Source organism: Polypterus senegalus, chromosome 8 (genome assembly GCF_016835505.1).
Source record: "Polypterus senegalus isolate Bchr_013 chromosome 8, ASM1683550v1, whole genome shotgun sequence".
NCBI classification, from domain to species: domain Eukaryota; kingdom Metazoa; phylum Chordata; class Cladistia; order Polypteriformes; family Polypteridae; genus Polypterus; species Polypterus senegalus.
In genome coordinates, this window is record NC_053161.1 from 134638763 (window position 1) to 134656262 (window position 17500).

Sequence of the window (17500 nt, forward strand, 5' to 3'; positions counted from 1 at the left end):
TCCGCCGCTGACAGGCACGGGATTGGTTGGTGTGTCTGGTGTGCCCGCCGAGGATTGGATGGAGGTGGGACCTAGGAACGCCAGTCTCGTGCCAAACCGAGACCCGATTGGGCCAGAGGGAGTGGCCCAGAAGAGGCAGGCATCTCATCGAGCTGATGGACAGGTAAGCTCACCGACGTCTGTCTCTCTCTCTCCACCAGCGGCTCGGCGCGTGTCGGAGGAATCCCTTCGGCCCGCCAAGCCGACCTTGGAAGAGTTGCTGCGTGTTCTCGCCGCTCAGTGTGAGCAGCTGACGGGAAAGGCGGTCACGTCGGGAGAGACGCCCAGCGTGAGACGGAGGATCGGTCGCGGCGCTGGAACCGGAGGTAGGCAGAACACAGCCAGGGAGTGGTGATTGTTGCCGTTCCGTAAAGCAAGTGGGGGTTAGCCGAACATGGCGTGACCGTTCACGGGACGACCCGGCTCCAAGTAGGCAACTTCCCAACAGCGGGGCGGCGGTGCAGGCGGGTAGGGAGGCTGGGAGATCAAACACGCAGGAGCTGGTAGGATCGGGGCTGCTGAGTGCCCTGGGTCCTAGCGCCCTGCGCTTCAAGCCCGCAGCTGTCTCCTGTCGCTCTGCCTGGGCCTTGGCGGGGTTGGATTTGAGCTTTGCTGTGCTCAGACCCAGACCGTTGGGCGTCAAGAGAAGAAGGAGGAACCGAAGGGTGAATGCGGTTCCTCCGATAGGAAGAGCAGCGCGCGCTGGGTGCTAGCGTCGGAGAAAGGCTATCCTCTGTGCGGGCAGAGGAAGTCCCCTGGGCGGCTGGGCGAGCTGCCTGTGAGAGCAGTGCCGCGGACAAGGAGCGGACGTGCATGGAACCTGCGGCAGAGGACTTCAGCAGGCAAGTCAGGGCTGTCGGAAGGGGCAGGAGCACTGCGGCTACGGAGACCGGCAGGGCGCTCGGGGTGAGTGTCCTGGCAGTGCTTCTGGCTCTCTTTTTCCTTTTCCACAGGCCCGAAGCCCGGCGGCGCTGAGGGCGGCGTCGTCAGGGACCTGCCCTCCTGAAACAGGCCGCTCAGCGAGAGCTCCACGCCCGGGAGGCCAATAGTGTCCCAGCTGGGGAGACAGGCGAGCGAGAGCAGCGGACCAGAGCGGCGCGTTTGCGTCGGCGGGAGTGCCGAAGAAAGATGTCCCAGGGTACCGTGATGGACCCTGGGGACATAGTAGGACCCTCTCCGGGGACGTGCTGCCCTTTCGGGTTGTGCCGTTCGGACCCACGTGTCCTCGCTAGCGGTGGGGCACTGTGGTCCCCAGCCGGGGCTGGAGCCCGGCTGGGACGCCCAGGACGACGAGAGGAAGGCTTGTGCCTCCTCCAGACCGCGAGGGGGCATCCGTCCTGGTTCTGTTGGGAGCCACGGGTCGAGGGCATGGAAGCCCTACCCTGTAGGGGCCCGTGGTCACCGCCAAGCGCCCGAGGCGGATTATCCCGATGCAGTCGCCCGGCTGGGGCTGGAGCCCGGCGAGCGCATGGAGGGGCGTGAGGAGGGCTTGTGCCTCCTCCACACCCGCGAGGGGGCGTCCGTCCTGGTTCTGTTGGGGACCACAGGTCAAGGGCATGGAAGCCCAGCCCTAGCCAGGGGCCCGTGGTCACCGCCAGGCAGCGCCCCGATGCCGGTGTATCCCGTACGGTCCTCGGCTGTGGCTGGAGCCCGGCCGGGGCGCTGTGGAGGACCAGAGGAAGGCGTATGCCTCCCTCCAGACCGAGTGGGGGGCGTCCGTCCTGGTTAGGCAAGGGGCCTCGGGTACAGGGCATGGAAGCCCAGCCTTGTAGGGACCCGTGGCCACCGCCAGGCAGCGCCCCAGTGCCTAATTATCGAGGCCCGGCACTTCCGCCACACCAGGAAGTGCCGGGGCTTTATGTGGCGCCCGGGAGAGCTGCCAGGAAGTCAGCCGACACTTCCGCCACGCTGGGGCGTGGCTAAGGAGCAGATGCCGGAAACACCAGGGGCTCATCCGGGGGCATTATATAAGGGGCCGCCTCCCTCCAGTGATGGGTGGATGTCGGGAGGAAGCGGACAGAGCTTAAGGAAGGACTGGAGGCGGCCAGGAAGGCACAAGAGACTGTGGGCCTGGACTTTGGTGAAATCAAACACACATACACATACATACATACATACATATATATACATACATATATATATACACATACATACATACATATATATATACATACATATACATACATATATATACATACATATACATACATATACATATACATACATATATATATATACATATACATACATATATATATATACATATACATACATATATATATATACATACATATACATACATATATATATATATACATACATATATATACACATACATATATATACACATACATATATATACATATATACTGCTCAAAAGAATTAAAGGAACACTTTTTAATCAGAGTATAGCATAAAGTCAATGAAACTTATGGGATATTAATCTGGTCAGTTAAGTAGCAGAGGGGTTGTTAATCAGTTTCAGCTGCTGTGGTGTTAATGAAATTAACAACAGATGCACTAGAGGGGCAACAATGAGATGACCCCCAAAACAGGAATGGTTTAACAGGTGGAGGCCACTGACATTTTTCCCTCCTCATCTTTTCTGACTGTTTCTTCACTAGTTTTGCATTTGGCTACAGTCAGTGTCACTACTGGTAGCATGAGGCGATACCTGGACCCTACAGAGGTTGCACAGGTAGTCCAACTTCTCCAGGATGGCACATCAATATGTGTCATTGCCAGAAGGTTTGCTGTGTCTCCCTGCACAGTCTCAAGGGCATGGAGGAGATTCTAGAAGACAAGCAGTTACTCTAGGAGAGCTGGAGAGGGCCATAGAAGGTCCATAACCCATCAGCAGGACCAGTATCTGCTCCTTTGGGCAAGGAGGAACAGGATGAGCACTGCCAGAGCCCTACAAAATGACCTCCAGCAGGCCACTGGTGTGAATGTCTCTGACCAAACAACCAGAAAGACTTCATGAGGGTGACCCAAGGGCCCCATGTCCTCTAATGGGCCCTGAGCTCACTGCCCAGCAGCATGCAGCTCGATTGGCATTCGCCATAGAAAACCAGAATTGGCAGATGCACCACTGGTGCCCTGTGCTTTTTACAGATGAGAGCAGGTTCACCCTGAGCACGTGACAGAAGTGAAAGGGCCTGGAGAAGCGATGGAGAACATTATGCTTCCTGTAACATCATTCAGCATGAGCAGTTTGGTGGTGGGTTAATGATTGTCTGGGGAGGCATATCCATGGAGGTCACACAGACCGCTACAGGCTTGACAAAGGCACCTTGGCTGCCATTAGGTATCAGGATGAAATCCTTGGACCCATTGTCAGACCCTATGCTGGTACAGTGGCTCCTGGTGCACGACAATTCCTGGCCTCATGTGGTGAGTATGCAGGCAGTTCCTGGAGGATGAAGGAATTGATACCATTGACTGGCCACCACACTTTCCTGACCTAAATCCAATAGAACACCTCTGGGACATTATGTTTTGGTCCATCCAATGCCACCAGGTTGCACCTCAGACTGTCCAGGAGCTCAGTGATGCCCTGGTCCAGATCTGGGAGGAGATCCCCCACAACACCATTCATTAGAAGCATGCACCGATGTTGTCAGGCATGTATACAAGAACACAGGGGCCATACAAAGTACTGCGTACAATTCTGAGTTGCTACAATTAAATTTTGGCAAAATGGACTAGCCTGCCACTTAATCTTTTCACTCTGATTTTTGGAGCGTCTTTGAATTCAGGGCTCTGTAGGTTGATCATTTTCATTTCCGTCAAACGATGTGGCATCCTTTCGTTCCTAACACATTGCCCAGTCTATATCAGTATAGATATCCGGGAGGATTTCTTTTTCCCATTGAGATCTGATGTGTTTTCAAAGTGTTCCTTTAATTTTTTTGAGCAGTTATATATATATATATATATATATATATATATATATATATATATATATATATATATATATATATATATATATATACACAGTATATATATATATATATATATATACACATACATACACACACACACACACACACACATACATACATATACACATATATATTATATATTACATTGGTCGGAGGTTCAGACATGGGGTCATCCAAAAAGCCCCTCCGTCCCTGTCCCTCCGGGGTCGGGTGCGCGGTGGATGACCCCATACCTGCTTTTTGGATGACCCCATGCCCGCTTTCATTCTGGATGACCCCAGACCTGCTTTTTGGATGACCCCCACGTGCGCTGACATTCCACATGTCCCCACATCTGGTTTTTGGATGACCCCATGTACGCAAACCTCATACCTACATCGCCCTTCCCTCTGAAAAAGGCGAGCTATGCTCAGAAAGCACTACTCAGTGTGTGTGCAGTGTGGTGTTTTCTATACCAACTCTATCCGAGCAATCTGACCGACTCCCGGATCTGAGGTTCCTTTTTCATATTAGAGTGGACCTGTATACTGTCTATAAACACTCCTTTATACTGTTTGGTGGTTGCCTGTCCATAGACTCCTTTCTCTAAATGATCAAGACATTGGCAACATCCACCTCACATCTGGTAATGTGTCAGTGGTGACATATATACAGTTCACCTGTATAGGAGTACCTATATCAGATGCCCTCCCCGCCACCCTCCGGGAGCATGCAGATTCCTGAGTGGCCGGGTTTTCCACCCCGCCAGGCCAACGGGAGAGGAAGGCAACTTGAGTGACTGTGTAGTCCCTGCTTTTTGAATGACCCCCTGTCTAAACCTCAGAAACTTTTCTAAGTCCCTGCTTGGCTTGGCTGGGGACGCACTGGCTGGGACAGTCCGTCCCGGAGGAGCGGGGGGCCGTGCCTGGCACCCCCCCCCACGGGGAGGGGGGCAAGACCGGGCAGGTCGATCCCTCGGCCCCGGGAAGCGGCGAGCTCTAACAGTTGCTAGTTGGCATTGTTTATAGTCGGAACTACGACGGTATCAGATAGTCTTCGAACCTCCGACTTTCGTTCTTGATTAATGAAAACATTCTTGACAAATGCTTTCACTCTCGCTCGTCTTGCGCCGGTCCAAGAATTTCACCTCTAGCAGCGCAATATGAATGCCCCTGGCAGTCCCTCTTAATCATGGCCCCGGTTCAGGAAACCCACAGAATAGAACCGGAGTCCTATTCCATTATTCCTAGCTGCGGTATTCGGGCGGGGGGGCCTGCTTGGAACACTAATTTTTTCCAAAGTAAATGCTTCGGACCCCGTGGGACAGTCAGTCAAGAGCATCGAGGGGGCGCCGAGAGGCAGGGGCTGGGACAGGCAGTAGCTCGCCTCATGGCAGACTGCCAGCTCGATCCCAAGATCCAACTACAAGCTTTATAACTGCAGCAACTTTAATATACGCTATTGGAGCTGGAATTACCACAGCTGCTGGCACCAGACTTGCCCTCCAATGGATCCTCGTGCAAGGATTTAAAGTACGCTCATTCCAATTACAGGGCATCGAAAGAGTCCTGCATTGTTATTTTTTTTCACTACCTCCATGAGCCGGGAGTGAGTAATTTGTGCGCCTGCTGCCTTCCTTGGATGTGGTAGCTGTTTCTCAGGCTCCCTCTTTGGGAAAAAAACCAAAAAAACTCCAGACAGCTGGAGAAAAAATAAAATCTTTAGGGATTCAAGACCATTAGACTGCCCAGTCCCCTCTGGGCATTCTACCTAACATAAATGAAACAGTCCTCTTTGGATTTAGGGTTCTCACAGAAGGACTTGATGATGATGGTCACGTAGACTTCTGACTTTTAATCCAACCATCACTATTGGAGCAACATGATGCTTTGAGTAGGTGGTGGTGGCGAAGGCCACATCAATCACCTGAAAGTGATATTTGAAATTAGAAAAGAAAAAAAAGCAATGAAAAAAAAAAACAAAAAAGGAAAAAAATTGGATCACAGGGCCAAAGATTGGGTAAATGGACTGATGCAGAGTTACCTACTGATCTCGCCCAAGGAGACAGAATTGGATAGGGTAAATAAATAAATGATGATAGAAATAATGATCAGAATTGGAGAATGCAGGCAATGGACAGGCACCACAACACAGTAGGCTGAGTGTGTAGATACAGATACTCTAATACAGGTGAACTGTATATATGTCACCTCTGACACATTACCAGATGTGAGGTGGATGTTGCCAATGTCTTGATCATTTAGAGAAAGGAGTCTATGGACAGGCAACCACCAAACAGTATAAAGGAGTGTTTATAGACAGTATACAGGTACACTCTAAATATGAAAAAGGAACCATACATACACACACATACAGATATATATACACACACATACACATATATACATATGGTTTTTAAATTAATCAATTTACATTTAACTGGGGGCATCAACTTTTCATTAATGCATTTTAAATTACATTTCTTGAAACACTGCTCTAATTAAAATATTTTACTACAAGGAATGTAAATACCTTTCTTATCTTTTTTTTTCTCCTTCTCTTCCTTTTCTTTTTCTTTTTCTTCATCATCCCCACTTCCAAGTAATGTAAATATAATCCCAGTCTGTGAATTCACTCCAACTGCAGTAACCACCATTTTTCCCGACCCTTCCATGACATGAGTACCTAAAACAATGAAAACACACAAAAATGTACTTTTACGTATGTTTATTGTATATCAATCTATGCAGTAGATTGTAACAAGGTATTTGGCTCAATCTGCTACTAGCGGGTTTGAATTTGTTGTTCCATTCACTGTTAATCAGTGACCTCATAAAGGAATGACTTCCCGCTCAGAAGTCCAACATTACATTTTTTAAACAGACAAAAGTACACTTCATAATCTGACAGTAATTGTGCACAATTTACAAGATTCAATACAGCACATTCTGCAAATGTTCAGGGTTTGCCAATAATCTTGTTCATCAAGTTTTCACTCGCCGCCAAAGCCCCTCCTCAGAGCCCTATGTAGAAAATAGGGAGCAAAGGCACACACCCAGAGAAGACCAGTGTACAGTTCCTCCTCTTCCAAGCCCACTGCTAAACCTCCGATTAGCAAACATCCAGTGGTTCTCAAACTTTCTTACATGGTGCTCCTACGAGTAAGGAAAACAGACTGCAGCACTCCTTTAGGTGTTTTGTTGAAAATGGTTTTCTAGACTTAAGAAGAAGCTCAAACTCTACCCTTTGGGAATAGGATATTATTTTAGAGGAAAATAAATCAAAAATAAATAAAAAAAAAAAATCACTATTTTTGAAACAACTTTACATATGGAACATTTTATTTCTTCTTTTGGCAGTGAAGCAATGTCTCATTCTCTTCAAAGTTTGATATGGAGCAGGCTTGTCCTTTGAGCAAGTAGCTTATTTTCCAGGCAAAAAGTAGTGAAAATATTGTCAGTGATTTTTTCACATTGCCTATGAAAGGCTCAAGAGTCACATCCCCAGTCACACTGTCTTTCCTTGACAATACAGTGTGATCTGCAAAAAGAAATAGTGTGTGTATAGTTTATTATTTTTATTATATACACACACACACACAAAGAATGCCCTCACACCACATGTGAAATGGCAACACTTTTATACAGAGGCACATTTTCATAATGTTTGGGATACAGCAATGGTAGGTCTATTAAAGCACTCATATTTAGTACTTGCTTGCATATCCCGTGCATGCAATGAGTGAATGAAGTCAACAATTCATAGACATAACCAGGTGCTGAGTATCTTCTCTGCTGATGCTCTGCCAAGGTACTAATGCAGCCATCTTCAACTCCTGCTTGTTTTGGGGACTTGTCCCTTTAAGATCTCAATACAGCATATGGAAAACATACACAATTGGAATTAAATCAGGAAAAAGGATTGACTATTAAAGAATTTTCCATTTTGTGGCTTTGAAAAACTCCTCTGTTGCCTTAGCAGCATGTCTGGGATCATTATCTTGTACAATGAATCCTCGTCTAGTGGGTTTGGAGGCATTTACTAGAACTCAAGCAGATGTTTCTTTACGCCTCTGAATTCAACAAGCAACTGCCGTCAGCAGCTACATCATCGAAGCCCAATTCATAACACCCCCACCACCACACTTAACCGATGAAGTGGTATACTTTGGACGTTGGGGAATTCCTTTTCATCTCCACATTTTGCTCTAGCCAAGTTCATCATTGTGTCATATGTCCACAAGACCTTCTAAAAGAAGTCTGCTTTAAGTACTTTTTCACTAATTGTAATGTGGCAGTTCTGCTTTTGTGGCTAACTAATGGTTTGCATCTTGGAGTGTGGCCTCTGTATTTCTGTCCATTAAGTCTTCTGTGGATAAGCAGTCCTACACATACTCCCCTAACTCCTGAAGACTGTTTCTGGTCTGTTAGAAAAAGCCCCAGAAGCCTATCCTTTTCATGGTGAAGACTCTTCGGTCATCAGTAGTGAAGGTCTGCCTTGGCCTGCCAGTTCCTTTCTGATTACTGAGCTCACCAGTTCATTCTTTCTTCTTAATGATATTCCAAACAGTAGATTTAGGTAATCCCAAGGTTTTACTGATCTCTCGAATAGCTTTATTCTTGGTTTTCTGCCTGATAATGGCTTCTTTGGCTTTCACTGGCACAGTTCATATCCTCATGTTGATCAATGGCAGCTACAGGCTCAAGGTTAAGAATGCAAAACCTATGTATCTTATGCCTGCACTAATAAAGCAATGAAACACATCTGAGTAATCACAAACACATGTGACGCCGAAACATTATGGTACAGTACCTTGAAATTGGCGACCATGTATAAATTTTTTTTTATAGTGTGACCAAAATGTATGCAAATGCACTTAAAGTCTGCAATGTGCACTTTAAATATATCTGAATTGTTCAAATTATAATTTCAAACTGGAGGAAAGGGACACATCAAGGAAAAATGTGTTTGTGTCCCAAACATTATGGAGGGCACTGTATAGATCTGTTACTCTGATAAGCAGTAATCCAAAATTCTAGACCTGGCAGGTTTGACTTTTGTTGGATAAGAAAAGCGTGAACATTACATAATTAAGTGATTATCCACAGGTATGTCTGAACAGAACTGCATCACACCTTTTAAGTACGGACAAATTCTGCCAAATGTCTGCCACAGTAGCAAAGCTGTCGGTATACAAAGTGCACAGATACTATCATATTTATGTGGGGAAAGACAAACATGCAAGATGGCACAATTTGTACATACCGATCCTTCAGTGAATGTAGGTTACTTGTTTTCACAGACATGACAGATGAGACAATGTATGCAAATACAATAGTCTTGTTTTCTTTGCATGAGTACTTATCTGCCATTAAATCATTCTGTATCTCACTGAATACATGCGATTGTGTGTATGTAGTCCAATACATGTGCCAGCTTTTTAATACAGCATTACTCTAGTCATTTCCACCCTAAAAAGGTGCCCCATTTATTGCCATGTTGCATCAGAAAAGCCAACCTTTCATTCTTGCACTTGCTTTTATTATTGGGTCTGCTGTGACTGTGAAAACTTTGAATGAGCCCCCATTCACCAATGAGACCTTCACTTGTGGCTTAACTGCTCCATCCACTATTGGCCACTCTGGATGTTCTCCATTCCCCGCATCACATTCATGCTGGCAGAGTACTTAATATTGTACTGTTTGAGAAAAATATTTTGATACCATTTCATGCAAATGTATAGCTGTTTTAAACCTACCTGAAATATCTAGAGCCAACAGATTTGATTTTTTCTACATCAGTACAACAACATGAAGGTTAAGTGTGACATTTTTTCATTGATTATTTACTTGGTTGTCTGCTGAAGACAGGAAGCAATTCACATCTGGGATTTGGTGAACAATGTCATTATCAGCAGTAGGAGAGGATTTGTCAACATAAAAAGAATATGCAAATGCAGTCAAGGAAGCTGTAAGTGAATGACAGTGATTCCCAACTGCATACCAACTTTTGATGGTGTTGCTTGTAGTGGTAATAGAGTGAAAACTGTTTGTATAAAAAGCACTTTCAATGGTGTTGCTTGTAGTTGTAATAGGGTGGCAAATCTTTAGTATAAAAAGCAAAGAAAATTTTCAATAAAGTTTGCAGAAAAGAATTTCAGAGTTGCAACAACAATGGCGTTTTAACTACAGCAATTTAGGAAAACTCAAGGAGACAGGAGTTAGACGAACATTGATGAAATAAAGATTTAAAAGCTCATGTTCAACTGGTAATGGCCATGGCGGTCCTAGCGCTAAATTATTCCCTCTCTCCCTGCTTCTTGAAATGCAATTTCAAGGACAGTGTGTATGTAATATAACCTAATACAGTGGTGTGAAAAACTATTTGCCCCCTTCCTGATTTCTTATTCTTTTGCATGTTTGTCACACAAAATGTTTCTGATCATCAAACACATTTAACCATTAGTCAAATATAACACAAGTAAACACAAAATGCAGCTTTTAAATGATGGTTTTATTATTTAGGGAGAAAAAAATCCAAACCTACATGGCCCTGTGTGAAAAAGTAATTGCCCCCTTGTTAAAAATAACCCTAACTGTGGTGTGTCACACCTGAGTTCAATTTCCGTAGCCACCCCCAGGCCTGATTACTGCCACACCTGTTTCAATCAAGAAATCACTTAAATAGGAGCTGCCTGACACGAAGTAGACCAAAAGCACCTCAAAAGCTAGACATCATGCCAAGATCCAAAGAAATTCAGGAACAAATGAGAACAGAAGTAATTGAGATCTATCAGTCTGGTAAAGGTTATAAAGCCATTTCTAAAGCTTTGGGACTCCAGTGAACCACAGTAAGAGCCATTATCCACAAATGGCAAAAACATGGAACAGTGGTGAACCTCCCCAGGAGTGGCCGGCCGACCAAAATTACCCCAAGGCGCAGAGGCGACTCATCCGAGAGGTCACAAAAGACCCCAGGACAACGTCTAAAGAACTGCAGGCCTCACTTGCCTCAATTAAGGTCAGTGTTCACGACTCCACCATAAGAAAGACTGGGCAAAAACGGCCTGTATGGCAGATTTCCAAGACGCAAACCACTGTTAAGCAAAAAGAACATTAGGGCTCGTCTCAATTTTGCTAAGAAACATCTCAATGATTGCCAAGACTTTTGGGAAAATACCTTGTGGACTGATGAGACAAAAGTTGAACTTTTTGGAAGGCAAATGTCCGTTACATCTGGCGTAAAAGGAACACAGCATTTCAGAAAACGAACATCATACCAACAGTAAAATATGGTGGTGGTAGTGTGATGGTCTGGGGTTGTTTTGCTGCTTCAGGACCTGGAAGGCTTGCTGTGATAGATGGAACCATGAATTCTACTGTCTACCAAAAAATCCTGAAGGAGAATGTCCGGCCATCTGTTCGTCAACTCAAGCTGAAGTGATCTTGGGTGCTGCAACAGGACAATGACCCAAAACACACCAGCAAATCCACCTCTGAATGGCTGAAGAAAAACAAAATAAAGACTTGAGTGGCCTAGTCAAAGTCCTGATTTGAATCCAATTGAGATGCTATGGCATGACCTTAAAAAGGTGGTTCATGCTAGAAAACCCTCAAATAAAGCTGAATTACAACAATTCTGCAAAGATGAGTGGGCCAAAATTCCTCCAGTGCTGTAAAAGACTCATTGCAAGTTATTGCAAATGCTTGATTGCAGTTATTGCTGCGAAGGGTGGCCCAACTAGTTATTAGGTTCAGGGGGCAATTACTTTTTCACACAGGGCCATGTAGGTTTGGATTTTTTCTCCCTAAATAATAAAAATCATCATTTAAAAACTGCATTTTGTGTTTACTTGTATTATATTTGACTAATGGTTAAATGTGTTTGATGATCAGAAACATTTTGTGTGACAAACATGCAAAAGAATAAGAAATCAGTAAGGGGGCAAATAGTTTTTCACACCACTGTATATTAACTCTTTCAGGGTAGATGTCGACTTTTGTCGAAATTCTTTGGTACAGGATGGTAATCAGCTGTAAACTGCGACAAAACTCTGTTACGTTAGTTCTACTCTTTGCCAGAAGAAAAAAAGTTAGCTTAATTGATTTGACCATGATTCCCTGCACGTGCAGGAGTAGCAAAGAGCAAGAAATCTCAAATGGCAGACACCTGGCGAAAGACCAAAGCAAAAAGAATGCACAAAGCAAAATACTCCATGAACAACATTTTAATTATTAGCACTGAATCTGACTCGTTAGACTCAGATTTTGATGCAAGTGATCTGGAGATGGAAATCGAAAACAAAAGTGAGGTACCATCATCAACTGATCTGTCCCCAGCTGATCGCAGTGCTGAACAAGTTTGCGTAGCTGATGAGCCTACAGCAATGTTTGCCTGGGAGGACTACCACTTATTACGACAAGAGGTACAAACCAGATTGCATCACACTGTGACTACAACCACCATCCACCTGCCACGTGATAACAAGGCAGACTGTGCTCCGCACATTCCTGCTGGTAAGCAAGCTGCCCACACACAGCCGCTGCTGCCGGAGGCGCCAAACAGGTGCTGATAACAGCTGCAGCAGGCAGCAACAAAGTTATGTTGATTTGTGTGTGAACCCATTGTTTTCTGTGCTTTTCAGAAAACTGATTTTTGGGAAAAATATTCAGCCCTCAAAGAGTTAATATTCACTAAATATAAATAGCCTGCAAGCTAGGATACCAAACATTTAGAATGCATATAATACCTGACTTCAAGTGGAGAAGTGCTTGTGCAGCCTAGTGATCATCAGAGCTATGTTCCCCTGGTAAGGCTTCCCAAGGCATAACCAGGTCTGAGGTGAAGATCCAGACTAACTCGATCCTGAGAACCCACATGGATTTAAATCAAGGATTGGCATTTCCCTTGCCCGGGAAAGGGTACCCACCCTGGAGCCAGGTCCAGGGGAGGGGCTCACTGGCAAGCACCTGGTGGCTGGACCTTTGACCATGGGGCACAGCTGGGCTCAGCCCGAAGGAGCAACGTGGTTCCGCTCTCTTGTGGGCCCACCACCTTCGAGAGGGGCCATAGGGGTCGGGTGCAATGTGATATGGGTGGTGGCTGAATGCAGGAACTCTGGCGTTCTAACCCTCGGTTGCCAAAACTGGCTCTTGGGACATGGAATGTTACATCTCTGGTGGGGAAGAAGCCTGAACTGGTACTGGCTAGATATAGTCGGGCTCACTTATACGCACGGTCTGGGCTCTGGAACCATTCCTCTTGAGAGAGGCTGCACTTTGTTCCACTCTGGAGTTGCTGTGGGTGAAAGGTGTCGGGCAGGGGTGGGCTTGCTTATTGCCCTCCGGCTCAAGGCCTGCACATTGGGGTTCTCCCCGTTCGACGAGAGGGTTGCTTCCCTGCGCCTTCAAGTTGGGGTAGGATTCTGACTGTTTGCGCTTATGCGTTGAATGGCAGTTCAGAGTACCCAGCCTTCTTGGAGATCCTGGAAGAACGCTGCAAGGCGCATCTCCTGGGGACTCTATCGTCCTGCTGTGAGACTTAAATGGTCATGTCGCCAAAGACACTGAAACCTGGAGAGGTGTAATTGGGAGGAACGGCCTCCCCGATCTAAACTCGAGTGGTGTTCAGTTGTTGGACTTCTGTGCTGACCATGGATTGTCCATAACGAACACCATGTTTGAGCAAAAGTCCATAAGTGCACTTGGTGCCAGGATGCCCAAGGTCACAGCTCGATGATCGACTTTGTAATCGTGTCATTGGATCTGTGACTTTATGTCTTGGACACTTGGGTGAAGAGAGGGGCTGAGCTGTCAACTGATCACCACCTGGTGGTAAGTTGAATCAGAGGCCGGGAGAGGCTGCTGGACAGACCAAAAATGTATAATGAGGGTCTTCTGGGAACGTCTGGCAGAGGAGCTGGTCAGAAAGACCTTTAACTGCCACCTCCAGCAGAACTTCAACCTCATTCTGCGGGAGGCGAAGGACATCGAGTCTGAATGGGCCATGCTCCGAGCCTCCATTGTCGAAGCAGCATAACAGAGCTGTGGCCGCCAAGTTGTCTGTGCCTCTCGTGGCGGCAATCCACATACCCGGAGGTGGAGACCTAAGGTTCGAGAGGCCGTCAAGTTGAAGAAAGAGTCCTATCGGGTCTGGTTGAACAGTGGGACTCCAGAGGCAGCTGAGGGGTACTGGCGGGCCACTGTGTGGCGGCACTGGCTGTTGCAGAGGCAAAAACTTGGGCAAGGGAGGAGTTTGGGGAAGCCATGAAAAACAACTTACAGTCAGCACTGAGAAGGTTCTGGCAAAATGTCAAGAGCCCCAGGAGGGGAAAGCGATGCTCCACCAACACTGTGTACAGTGGAGATGGGGCCCTGCTAACTTCAACTGCAGACGTTATTGACTGGTGGAAGGAATACTCCGAGGATCTTCTCAATCCCACCAGCATGTCTTCCTTGGAGTAAGCAGAGCTAGAGGTCTCTGGGGAGGGGGCCCGTCCATATCAGGGGCCGAGGTCACCCAGGTAGTTCAAGCTCCAAGGTGGCAGGGCCCCTGGGGTTTACGAGGTTCACCCTAAGTTCCTCAAGGCTCTGGATGTTGTGGGGTTGTCCTGGTTGACACGTTGCTGCAACATTGCATGGATATCGGAGACAGTGCCTCTGGATTGGCAAAACAGGGTGGTGGTCCCCCTTTTTAAGAAGGGTGACCGGAGGATGTGCTCCAACTATAGGGGGATCACACTCCCCAGTAAGGTCTATTCAGGGGTGCTGGAGAAGAGTTCGGTTGATGGTCGAATCTCGGATTCAAGAGGAACAATGCAGATTCCGTTCAGGCCGTGGAACACTGGACCAGCTCTACACCCTAGCCAGGATCCTGGAGGGGGCATGGGAGTTTGCCCAACCAGTCCACATGTGTTTTGTGGATTTGGAAAAGGCATTCGACCATGTCCCTCGAAGCATCCTGTGGGGTGTGCTCCAAGTGTACGGGATACAAGGCTCGTTGTTATGAGCCATTCAGTCCCTGTATAGGTGGAGCAAGAGTTTGGTCCGCATTGCCGGTAATAAGTCAAACTCATTTCCTGTTGAGGTTGGACTCTGCCAGGGCTGCCCTATGTCATCGATTCTGTTCATAAGTTCTATGGACAGAATTTCTAGGCACAGCCAAGGAGTGGAGGGGGTCTGGTTCGGTGACCTCAGAATCTCATCTCTGCAATTTGTGGATGACGTGATTCTGTTGGCTTCATCGGACAGTGACCTCCAGCTCTCACTGGAGCGGTTTGCAGCCGAGTGTGAAGTAGCGGGGATGAGAGGCAGCACCTCTAAATCCAAGGCCATGGTTCTCTGCCAGAAAAGGGTGGAATGCTCTCTCTGGTTTGGGAACAAATTACTGCCCCAAGTGGATGAGTTCAAGTATCTTGGGGTCTTGTTCACGAGTGAGGGAAGAATGGGGCGGGAGGTTGACAGACGAATCGGTGTGACATCCGCAGTAATTCAGGCTCTGCAACAGTCAGTCGTGGTGAAGAGAGAACAGAGCCAAAAGGCGAGGCTGTTGATTTACCAGTCGATCTACGTTCCTACCCTCACCTATGGCCACGAGCTTTGGGTAGTGACCAAAAGAGCAAGATCGCGGATAAAAGAGGCCAAAATGAATTTTCTCTGCAGGGTGGCTGGACTTTTCCCTTACCTTAGAGTGAGGAATTCAGTTATCCGGGAGAGACCCAGAGTAAAGTTGCTGCTCCTCCGCATTGAGAGGAGTCAGTTGAGGTGGTTCGGGCAACTCGTCATGATGCCCCCTGGATGCCTCCCTGGGGGGGATGTTCTGGGTATGGCCCACTGGAAGAAAGCCACGGGGCAGACCTAGGACACGCTGGAGGGATTATATCTCCCGGCTGGCCTGGGAATACCTCGGGGGTCCCCCCAGAGGAGCTGGAGGAGGTGGCCGAGGACAGGGAGGTCTGAGCTTCCCTGCTTAGGCTTCTGCCCCCGTGACCCAACCTCGAATAAGCGGTGGACAATGAATGGATGGATGGAATGATGTTTCTCAACAACTTATGTTTATCTTCTTGAATACCTATTAAAAGCTAATATAACTAATGTCAGTGAGTATAAAGTGCATTCACAAAAGTATTCAGGCTACTACACTTTTTTACATCTTATATTGCGGCCTTATGCTAAAATCATTTAAATTAATGTTTGCCCCACATCAAGCAATATTCAAAACTCCAAGATGGCAAAGTGATAATAGAATATTTATTTTTTTGCAGACACAAGCATTGCTCAGATACATTCAAACTTTGATAAAGCTATTGCTGTTTGCTATAAAATTTGCACCTGCCCAACATCCATCTACTTGCATGCATTTATTTCTGAAAGATGTGGCCAGTGTATTTCTTCTCTAGCTGTGTACTACTTGCTTTTGCTATGATTACATATCAAAATTTGTTTTCAGTCTCTTCAATTCATAAATTCCATGCATTATCATCATCAACCTCCTATTCATGTTCATACTTGTATTGGCAGAATGTTATGCAAGGTGGTCATTTTGCTGCACACCTTTGCTCTTGTTAATGCAAACAGGTATGTATCATGCTCTGGAGAAGACATGGTGGCATCACAATACTCTTGGCCTTGTTCCATGGACACTATGGCACTAGAAGGCTACTGTTTGTTAGGAATTGCTTTATCATCCGCCTGTCTCTAGAGATAGGACATGCTAGGCTTTGACTCGTCGTTCCAATCCTAATAGCTGCAGTTCTCCACGGTTTCTTTGGGCATCAGCAACTTCATAAAGGTGGAGTGGTTTTATGAAATCTGCACCAACTAGATATTCATTGCCATAGGTAAGCAGCTCTGCTTGAGTTAGGATGGTCCAATTCAATGGAACATCTTTATTTAAAAAAAAAATCCTAAATGATACAAGTTTTTTGTACTATTAGGACTACTAACTTTTGACAGATAAATGATTCTTTGTTAGCCAAGTTCCCTTTCTGAGCTCTCCCCCCTCCCCGATAGACACATCCTTAGCACTCTCAGAATTAAAGGTCTAGGTGACTGTTTGGCTGTGATCTTCATTGAAATGGTCGTTAAATTCTTACTCACATTTTGAGGTGCTGCTACTCAAGGTGGACTTAAATGAACTGGTGCTTTGCACCTTTGTGTACAGAACCCCAATTATATAAGCATTTTGTTGTCAGTTATGACTTAATATGACAATGTTTTAGTCCTTTATGATTTTAATACTCAGTTGATATCCTTTTAAAAACTAGGTGAGAAATATTTACATCTGATTGAATCCTTCAACTTTACTCGATCCAACACAGGCAAACATTGGATCTTGGTTATTTGGTTTTTCTGCCTGTAATTCTGAAATGAATAATGTTCCAGTTTCACTTTCTTGTTAGTCTTTTTCTGCCAGTCACTTCAAACATACTTACATGGCAAATACCTACAGTACATGAAAAATCAGTATTATGATGAGGATAAGGAGGGTGTCCTTATCCTTATCTTAATACTGATGATTTGGTTAATCTATTCAACTTT

General features: G+C 46.1%; 1 protein-coding gene across 4 annotated transcripts in view; it reads right to left on the minus strand.

Annotated features, from left to right (window-relative positions):
* The window catches only part of atp2b1a (ATPase plasma membrane Ca2+ transporting 1a), a 225119-nt gene that overhangs the window by 68418 nt on the left and 139201 nt on the right, over positions 1 to 17500 (minus strand). For all 4 annotated transcript variants that reach the window (XM_039761795.1, XM_039761793.1, XM_039761797.1 and 1 more), the window contains one exon: positions 6495 to 6647. In XM_039761795.1, the coding sequence (XP_039617729.1) occupies positions 6495 to 6647 (153 nt within the window). The remainder of the gene's footprint in view (positions 1 to 6494; positions 6648 to 17500) is intronic.